The 10,279-nt window shown below is 28.9% G+C and overlaps 2 protein-coding genes across 5 annotated transcripts in view; one reads left to right on the top strand and one right to left on the bottom strand.

The window, feature by feature from the left end:
* The window catches only part of LOC106687085 (deformed epidermal autoregulatory factor 1), a 13,838-nt gene extending 7,654 nt beyond the window's left edge, over positions 1–6,184 (top strand). For both annotated transcript variants that reach the window (XM_014430768.3, XM_014430767.3), the window contains exons 5-10: positions 1,227–1,326; positions 1,564–1,708; positions 1,791–1,945; positions 3,956–4,119; positions 4,856–4,943; positions 5,309–6,184. In XM_014430768.3, the coding sequence (XP_014286254.1) occupies positions 1,227–1,326; positions 1,564–1,708; positions 1,791–1,945; positions 3,956–4,119; positions 4,856–4,943; positions 5,309–5,503 (847 nt within the window). In that variant the 3' untranslated portion in view covers positions 5,504–6,184. The remainder of the gene's footprint in view (positions 1–1,226; positions 1,327–1,563; positions 1,709–1,790; positions 1,946–3,955; positions 4,120–4,855; positions 4,944–5,308) is intronic.
* A 464-nt stretch (positions 6,185–6,648) lies between these two features.
* Positions 6,649–10,279, bottom strand: part of LOC106687083 (MPN domain-containing protein) — a 13,512-nt gene continuing 9,881 nt past the window's right edge. For all 3 annotated transcript variants that reach the window (XM_014430764.3, XM_014430765.3, XM_014430766.3), the window contains exons 10-12: positions 10,061–10,221; positions 9,572–9,664; positions 6,649–8,570 (exon numbers count right to left, since the gene is read on the bottom strand). In XM_014430764.3, coding sequence (XP_014286250.1) covers positions 8,349–8,570; positions 9,572–9,664; positions 10,061–10,221 — 476 coding nt within the window. In that variant the 3' untranslated portion in view covers positions 6,649–8,348. The remainder of the gene's footprint in view (positions 8,571–9,571; positions 9,665–10,060; positions 10,222–10,279) is intronic.

Below are 10,279 nucleotides of genomic sequence, written 5' to 3'. Positions count from 1 at the left end.
ATCTTCTCCTCATTTATCATCCACGGTCAACTATCTCTCATAATAATAAAATATTTTTAGTTACAATTTTTTAATTTATCATTGGAAAGATGCACCAGATCATTAGAACCACTAACCATAAAAATTTGAGAATTTAATATTTTGTCATCATTAAAAGTTTCAACAAGACTGATTTAGACAATTAGACACGATGAAAGCACTTCATAATCATGTTTTATTTTCTCCTTTTAATGTGCGAATCAGCTTTTAAATTGCTAGAATCAAGGTTGAAAAAGGATGTATTGGTCTAACAAAGATCTGTTATGTTTTTGAAGGTTCCCTACACAGCATAAAGCTTTGAGACTGCTATTTGGTTAATTTCATTTATCATGAACTGATGATAGCTGGGATTATTGTTTTGCCACTGACGAAATTCAATAGTAAGAGTTTCCAGAAGATCTTGGGAGCAAACCAATCTTTCTCTGGCTATTCATGTTCACCCAGTCAAAAGAACCTCAATCACAGTATGAGGTAGATTTTCTCAAATTCTTGAACAGAAATAGTGGTGTGAAATAAAGCTACGACTGCTCTGTCTTACTTGAGTAGTAACCTAGGTTAAACTGAGACTGTGGCTGAAGGACTCGAATTTAGCAATGAGTTCATTCTAGTAATTGAGAGTGCTGGCATCTTGAATAAAGTCTTATAAGATCTAGAAATGCAATGCCTGGATTTATTTTCTTGCTCACCAGTTCTAAATTTCTTTGAATATTTATGAGGTCAATTTCTGAGATGTGTTCAGGACCATTCCACAATCTCTGGATTGTGCAACTAGAGGATCCAATCTGGTAGTATCTAAATACTAAGCAAAAATAAGCCTAGTCATCTTTAAGCAGTAATTAATACTCATAGCCCAAGAAATATATAGAAAGGAAAAAAATGAATTAACAGTTTTAACATAGAATAATTCTTTCCTTTTTTAAAATAAAAAATGATTCACTAAACACTTTCAATAAAATTTCTGCATTTATTCTAAAAATAAACACATAAATTTCCTTTTATAAATTAAAGTACAATTATATGTTATTTTTGTTGTATTTTAAATTATCAATTTTATTTTCCATCCAGCGAACCAATTGAAACCATCGTCTTCGTAATTAACATTCTTTTGAAACATAATTCTTTTATTGTAAATATTTTATGTCATTGCCATTTAATTTTATTTAGTTGTGTTAATGTTCTGATTGTAGGTTTGGTGGTAGAAGCTTGCAATCCCTGATTGATGGTGGTATACTCACTCCTCATGCTACAAGTTGCACTTGTGCTGCCTGCTGTGATGATGAACGTGCGGTACGAAATATAAGAATTATTTATATGTACAAAAATTAAATATAAAAATTATTCTTTTGATAGTTGATTATAGTAAAATTGATTTCCTATTCATGAATATTTTTGTTTATACAAATTATTATTGTTTTGTTTAGTTTAGATTTAATGTTGACTTTAAATTATATAAAGTTACTTTTTAATTATTTTTTTAAAGAATTTAGTCAAACTGATTTTTAACTGTACTTTTATTTTATGTAGATGGGGCCTGTTCGTCTTTTCACCCCCTATAAAAGAAAACGGAGGAAAGAGAATGAAGACGGGAGCATGAGAAAAGTTAAAAGAGAATCGGGCAATAGGGATATGTGCGATGGAGTCAATGGAGATGAGAGCTGTGATTCTAATGGTACAGAATCTGTTATTAATTTGTTTCTTCACCTATTATAATTTACCTAGTGGAGATTCTGTAAAGTTTAACTTGTTTGCAGAAATGGACCACTCTCAAGAAGTTGCTAATAACAGCACGGCTAACTCTGTGACAGAAGTAAATTCTAATACTAACGGAAACGGCCAGCAGGTAGTAGAAGATACCAATGCATCTTTTCCTGGACCCCTATCTGAATTACTGGCTCGTCTTGATAAGGTAAATATTTCCTAGCCGAATATTCATAGATTATTATGTTATTTTTTGATAAAAGTAAGGAATTTTCATTTGAAATTTAATTGTTTGATCCACAGTTAAACATAATACATGTTTTGAAAAGGTAGATCCATTATTGTTTCCCATGAGGAGGTTTAATTTCTTTCTCACTCTAATAGGGATGAAGATAACAGAATAATACATGATTTAATACTTATAATACATGAAGTATTATATTAAATGTAATTTAGTCTAATGAGTGATATTTTTGTAAGTAATATTATATTGATAATATATTAGATTATACTCCCTAATCACAAGCAATTATTATAATCATCTTTAGGTTTTTAGTATAAGCTTATATGAAATGTCTGAATCAAATTTTGTCTCTCTTAGTTGGATGTATTGGGGTTACTAGTTTTTGTCTTACTTTTCGGCTTAAGTCCTTATCTGAAGACCTTAACTGTTATAGAGTGGGAATATCAAAATATTGACTGACTCAAGTGATTAAAACCAACACCATTCTGAACCAAGCACCCTGAGACACTCACATCAACGAGTTTGGATATCATGTACTCAGGATCAGTGTTGAGTGTTGATTTCTTCTATCGTATTCTGAGAGACCAAAAAATTAGTCACTATAAAAAAAGCTTGTGAGAATTATTAACTATAACATAGGAAATGCTTGAATTTGATTTTTAATATGAGAATAAAATAATCCAAATCAGATCTATATTGATAGATTTATCATGAAAAACTTTAACATAATTGCTTCAAGAATTTAGATTTTTTGTAAAGGAAGAGTATGAAATTTTCAATTATTTATTCAAAATCTTATTAGGCTGTATGATATGACGAAAGTCATAGGAAGTGTAAAAAGCAGAATTTATGAATTTTTTTTCCATTTTAATTATATTTTAAATTTGTTTTGTACATCTTATTATTTTTGATAAAATGCGGTGGAGTCTTTAGTTATTAGTTAAATGCTAAGTGACTGTTTGTGATAATACATTTCAGAGAAACTAATTACTTCAGAGCTCAAATCAGAGTTAAAGTATACTAAGATCAAACTTAAAAAAATTCTGGAGGATGTAATAGCTAAGCATGTTGGGGCACAGGTCTAACAACGCATCTTGAAGAATGTTGATGGCTTGTATCCCATCTAGGTCAAATATTGACTTTATTTTGTGGTGGCCCTGAGAAATTAATCTTGAAGTTCCTACTGTGGGGCTTTCTATATGGAAACTTGTATGGAAGTCATGGGAAAAAAAATGATTGCCTTATGTGGTCAATCCTAATCAGATCAGTTGATAATTAATAACTGTTCTGTTTTGTTTTGAATAATTCCTTGCTTTAAAGTATAGTGTTTCTTAGAAAAATTTCATGTAAGAATTTTTTTGTTGAATCTTTTTGTAGTTAAAGTTCTTTTGAGAACTTTTATAGGTCAAAGACTTTATTGTTAAAACTTCTTTCAAAAAGGTGAAAAAATAATCTTATCTTTGAGAGATAAATTGTACAAAGAATGCATTCTACCTTTAAGGAGGATTGTAGTTCTTTTTAATTAAAGTGATATCTGAGTCATTACACTAGCAAGAACTAAATCCCAGTAAACTAGGTAGGTGATTTTTTTATAGAATTAGAAATATAGAAGTTCCAAATTAAATATGAGTAGAAAAATTAAGGGAGTTTTACATACAAAGCTGCATTGAAAAGATGGAGTGGAAGCTCTGAAAGTTTACTAATTTTTTCAAAATAGGAAAGTTACCCAAAACTGTGACGAAGCCCTTAGCTAATTGGTGTAATGACATGTCACCTAGGTGGTGGAGAATAAAATTAAAGTGTATGTGTCTGTGTAAATTCTTTTGTCTTCTTATGTAGGTATAATCTAAATAGTATTATCAAGGAAGAAAAATAATAATATATAATCAAAAATTCCTCTTTTGTTTATTTAAACTATCATTCTATCTTTCTAATTATACTCGATATAATTGTTTTCTCATTTTCAATTTGTAGACATCTAGTAAACTTTTGAAAATGGCTCTACAACTGCGAAAAGATGTGGATGACTTGAAAGGACAGTGGAAGTCAGAGAGGGACCATTTGCAGTTGGAACATAAGAGAGACAAAGAACAAGCTGTCCTTACTGCCAGGGTGGAAGCTCAAGTTGCTTGTTCTAGGTAATTTATATCTTACTTAATTAGTTCATTTCAAATTCCTTTAATAAGCCTTTGCCTTTGTTATGTAGATGTTTCTTAAACTTTTGGCCTCACAATATCATCCCCTAGTTTTTAGTATTTTTTTTATCATTTAATACTTTTTATGGATTCTTTAAATTTAGCTTAATAAAAAAAAAAAGTTCTACTGAGTACATTGTTTTTTTTATCTGGAAATTATCCTTTTACTGGATATTTCTATTATCCTAATTAGATACCACAAGTTTAATGATTTGTCATTTAAAATTGACTCCATTTAAAAATGGATTGTACAATCTAGCCCAAATTTATAAAATAGGTGGAGTTTAGTCTCAACAGATCGTAGAGTATAGCACTCTGTCCGTGTCAGAAGTTGTCTATCAAACCCCTCGTGAAGGGGACTGAGCCAGGTTATGCGGGGCAGCAAGCCGTGCCTATCTGTAGTATACCAGATGCAAATTGCTACCCTGTCATAGGGCTCAGGCAATGACCAGCCACCTAATACAGTCACATAGTGTTCAGCTTCTCGAATTATATCATCCTGCTAATATTATAGTACAGTTATTCTCACTAATCCTTGACTGTTCATAAAGTTATAAGATAATATTGTCCTGGAATGTATTTTTAGATTTATGTAGCTTTCAAACAGTTTAAGTATATATATTTTTTAAATTTCTACATTGTTATAATAAAGTATGTTAAAGAATTTTTTGTTTTACAGGGCAGTATTTGATTCTACTGTTCACGTTGTTGATCCTATTTCAACTGTTGGACTGCAACCTTCTGAAGATAACAATGATAATAAGAAGGTAAATTTTAATTTTTAATTAGTTTTTTTTTTGTACCTCCTGTTTTCCATAATTATATCTTAATTAGTTACATATATCCATTGTTATGTGATTATAATTCGGTTGGATTAAATGAAATTTTGCTTTTAGAGGCCAAATTTTTAACTTAGCTTGACGTTTTTTTCTTTAGTTTCATTTTAATCCTTTTTTTTGTACAGTAGAGTACTTATGATTTCTATTCTGTTAAGATAAAGATTTATTTAAAAAAAAAAGTTTTCATGCTTAATTTTTGTCCATTAGAGATTGAATTATCTTTCTGATTTCTTTTTATTTTAAACCATGGTTATAATTTTTTTAATTTGAAGATACAACTGTTTTTGTTCCAGTGTGCTAATTGCAATAGGGAAGCCTATGCCGAATGCTCCCTCTGCCGCAGAACTCCTTACTGTTCTACCTTCTGCCAAAGAAAAGATTGGTCAAGCCATCAGGTGGAGTGTGTACGAAGCGCAAGTAATGAACAGGGATCGATCATGTTGATAGTCGAAAGTGCCTCTGAACCTGTCCTCGGGGTTCAAGAGTGATATCAACTTCTTATATCTTTTGTACATATTTATTTTATTTCCATTTTTTATATAAATAACATAAAATGTTCATATTATTATTAAGTTTGTTTTTCCTTCATATTAAATGGGGTTTTCTTATTGTAAGGAGAAGATTGAATTTTAAGCAGCATATAGAAATAAAAACAATTCACTCCTCAAGCAATTTGTTATCATAGTTTAAGAACATTCTTTCCTTATGAAGCTGTTCAATTTGAACAGGATTCTTTTTATTGGATAGAATGGAAGCTGATGGAACTATTAAAATTTAAAAGTGGGAAGAGCACTTAAAAATCTCTCATATTCAATCATCTTTTCTCCCTGAATTGTAAATATATATGTATATATTCTTTGTACTCTTTTAGATTTTATAAACACTTTTTTTGATTATTATTATTTAGTGGAATGAATTATTTTCATTTTTTTAAATTTTTATTTTACAAGGCTAGCGGTTTTTTGTAAATCCTACTTCTTGTTGATTTAATATCTATTCTTAAGGAACATGTTGCGGGATTAATAAAAAATATTTAATATTGTTTATAACTGATAAACTTGTTCCTGAAAACATTGTAATAAATTTTGTGATGACATTTATAGTTTTTGTTAATTTTGTTAAAACATTTATTTTTTTATTTTAAAATAAAGTTATATATTTCTACCATACCTTAGCCTTCATCATTATTTAAAATACCTGTTTACATTTTCCCTTGATATGTTTAAAGGCTATTTTTTTTTAAATTACATTTTTGTTGCGTTTCTGAATTAATCTAAGAAAACATCTCTTTATAACATTTGTATGACCTAAATTACTGAAATTAGGTCTTTCTTAAGTCAAAAAAAGTATATCTTTTAGACTGATAGAACACATATGACAAAACACTAATATTACTGGTATTGTTGATACGTAAATTAGTATTTTGTATCTTAATTGTACCCTAAAATTGTAACGGTTGAAAATTTGTTTTATTAAATGTTGAAAACTAAATGTAAACACCATATTAGTTGTAAAGAGTTTGAATGCAGACCTAGGTATATTATATATGCTATATAAAACAAATGTATGTAGCATATGGATAGCACTCTAGAAAATAATTAGCAAGTATTTGTAGTAGGATAAACAAAAAATATTAAAAAAACATAACAACTATATTAATATAAATTACAAACATTTAAAAATGTAATATAATTATCTCACATTCAGATATAAATAAAATATATTTACAAGTAGTAAAAAATATGTCAATACGAATTACAATAATTCTGGATACAAAAAAATTTACATTTGAACACTAATCATCTAATGGAATACTAAACTTCTCTACATACTAAGCATCTAGGCTATAATATAATGGAAATGAGGTTAAGGAATATGATCTGAACATTATGGATCTGGAAGTTAGAAGAGAATCAGAAAAGCTTTAAAATTGTATAGAACTATTGAAATCGACAATATTCCTTTAGTCAAGGTGAGCAGAGTAAGTTGGAATTACTTAAGTACTTTAGTTTAAAAGATCTTTAATATTTATTTATATATATTAATATTATCACTGAAATAATGGAATGGATTTATCCTGATTGTTGGTATGCATATGGTAATACGCACAAGGATAACTATACATTCAACACGTTATTAAGTATCTACATTAATTCTAAGTATATTCATGAAACACAAAAAAAAAAAAAAAAAAAAAAAAAAAAAAAAATGAGATTTTTGGAGACTAACAAAATGGTTTTAGCTAAGATAGTTATAATACAAAAGGAATAGTACATCCACTTATTGAAAACAGTATGTGATATAGCAACATTCGAAATGTTCATAAAAAGTTGTATGGTTAGATAATTAATGAATCTAAAAAAATAATCAGAGCTGAACCAAACAATTAACTTCCAAATGTTTTCCTTTATTTAAGTTTTTTTAATTAACCACCATGCATGTATGGTGGTGTACTATGCCAAGCCTAATCTTGTAAATTTGGATTTTGACAAGTTTAGTCTAGGGAGATATGTTTGTAACAACTGTTGATATTTACAATATTTAACCTTAAACACTTTTTTTTTATATACAAGCACCAAAATATAATAATTTATGCTATTAATGGCATTGAAATGAACACAGCATTCAAATTAAACAGATAAAATATTACATAAATAAATGTAGATATAGCATATAAAAACATAAGCAATCATTTCAAGAAGATAGCCCATGTCATTTTAATTAGCTATGTGTAAGAAATATAACACTAATTTCCATAAAAAATTCCTAAGGAAAAATATGGACACCAAGAATCCAAGTCAAGTCTCCATGATTTATATTTAAAATACAATTACATTAAGATAATTGTAATTTAAAAAGAGCAATAAATTTATTTTGGGATTTTGTTATTACAATACTGTAGAAGGTGAACTGTAATATTAGTCCATCCATCTAAAACATTTAATTTAATCCATCACGTTTAAATTACATTGGATGAAATTTACAAGAATCATAGTAATTACAACCTAGCCAAATACAGTACAATTTTTGTAAAAAAATTATTAAAACATTTATTAACTTCATTCAATCAATCTACACAATAACTGCTCATCATTTACTACTAATTATCACTGCAAGTAAAAGTTAATGTGATCTAAAAAATATTAAAATATAAATTAATATTAAATGTAGCTTCTAATTTCGCCACTGAAATCACTGACTCATTTAGATGAAAGAAAATAGCAGTCTTTCTCATTAAATATATGTGTAAACATTCCTTTCCAAGAATATTTCTCATGGATACTGGCTCTTCCTTTCAAAAAGATAAGAAGGCACCTCCATTGAGGAAGAAGGTTAGGAAGAAGTGGGCGGTTGAGATATGCCAGGGATGAATGGAGGAAAGAGTGATACAAGCGCTGGAGGAAATTTACCAGTAGCGAATAGAGCAGATGCTATATCGGTGCTAATATAACCTGGGTTCGCAGGCTTTGGGGCTGGAGGGCAGACTAACTCGCTCAATACTGACCAAAGAAGTCCATCAGACTGATCTCGTGGGAACTTTGAGCTCACTGAAGCCTGAAAGAAATACTAAATTAAAATATATTCATTCATGAGGTGTGTAATTGTTTTATTTCTAACAAAAATAAAGCTTTAGGTTCTAACCCATCTTCAGGATCTCACTACAAAATAATTTTTATTAAATAACTAATGTATTTTAATCTATTAAACTATATATATAAATATATACACACATATATAAAACAATTAGTACAAAGAATGATACAACCCACAGCATAATCTAATGATACTTATTAGTAGCTGAAAAAAATGGGTGCTGTGGACAAATAACACACAACTTTCACTTACCACCTTGGAAGGATAAAAATTCAAACAAAATGTTTCATTATTCTGTTGCCAAGATATTGGTATTTAAATGTTTCTGGAGACACAAAGACTGAATATCAAGTATATATCTGTCAAGAATACAACTTTATACCTGCCAAGAACACAACAGTTTAATAAAATATAAAAATATAACGTGTAGATATTGTGATCGGGCACACTGTCTCTGATTTTTCAGTCACTATTATTTCTTTAGTTAATTATCAAATTCTTTTAAATAAACAAAATCAAAGGTAGTTAAGAGGATCAGTTTTAGAAAATTTGGCATTTAAACAATAACTTAGCCAAATTGTTTCAATGAGGATAAGACCAAGTTGATACAAAAGATTTTACATTGAGAAAATGAGGTTAATCAAAATAATTAAGAGCCATTTTTGAGATAACAGAAAAAATGTGTAAAATTTATAGTATTAAGTGGCACCTCTGCTAAGAGAAAAAGCTGACGTAATTTCAGTTTTAGACAACTTATTACTTTTGAGTTAGGCCGTTCACAGACAATTTAGTAAAACTTGGTTATTTAGATTTAGGGGACAACCTCAAAACATGTATTTCTGCCACAAACTTGTTCATGATCGCAATATATACTCCATATATAGTAAGTGAAAGTAAAAAACATGATTAGTGAAAAAAGTGTATTAAAAAGTATTTGAAATTAATTAGAACAAATAATTTACCTTCATCTTTTCCAAGTAAGTAATATTCCCCTTATACTTCTCATTAAAGTTGATGAAGTCTTGATCACCTCTGTAGAATTCCGAGCACTTTTTCTAAATCAGTAAACAATCATGAGTCTCAATACATGTGACAAATTCATTAAATAACAGAATAACTACTAATGAAAAATTTCCAAAGCACATATTTTGGTCGACTTAAAGATCATTTCATTATACATTGATATAAAGAGTTAAATCAAAACTGTTAGAACCGTTTTGGGGAAAATAGTAATAAATTGTAAAATTGATGATTTAAAGGGCCATGCCACAGATAATAAGGACCAAGCCTACTTGCTGGACTATTTCTACTCACCAATACAGTTGAATGTCTCAGTACATAATTGTAAACCAAAATCTATAATTTAAAATTTAACAAATATGATCCTAAATATAGATAGATACCTTATAGGTATATTAGTTCTAAAAAACAACAAAAAAAACAGATATTACCATCTCATTAAGAGCATCCTGCGAAAGAAACTGGTCTTGAATGACGCTGTATGTCATTAACATTGGCTTGCCATGGTCATGTGGCTTTGATTCTGGTGGAGGGATTACCCAAAAACTAGAGAGACTTGATTCCAGGCTCACACTATCCTCTGCATAAGGTGCTAAACATAAAAAATAAAATAATATTAATCGATTTAATAATAATAATAAAATAAAAAT

The sequence above is a fragment of the Halyomorpha halys genome, unplaced genomic scaffold, assembly GCF_000696795.3.
Source record: "Halyomorpha halys isolate HHAL.00 unplaced genomic scaffold, Hhal_1.1 Scaffold912.1, whole genome shotgun sequence".
NCBI lineage: Eukaryota > Metazoa > Arthropoda > Insecta > Hemiptera > Pentatomidae > Halyomorpha > Halyomorpha halys.
Note: the sequence above shows the minus strand (reverse complement) of the source record. Positions and strands in the feature narration are given on the sequence as shown.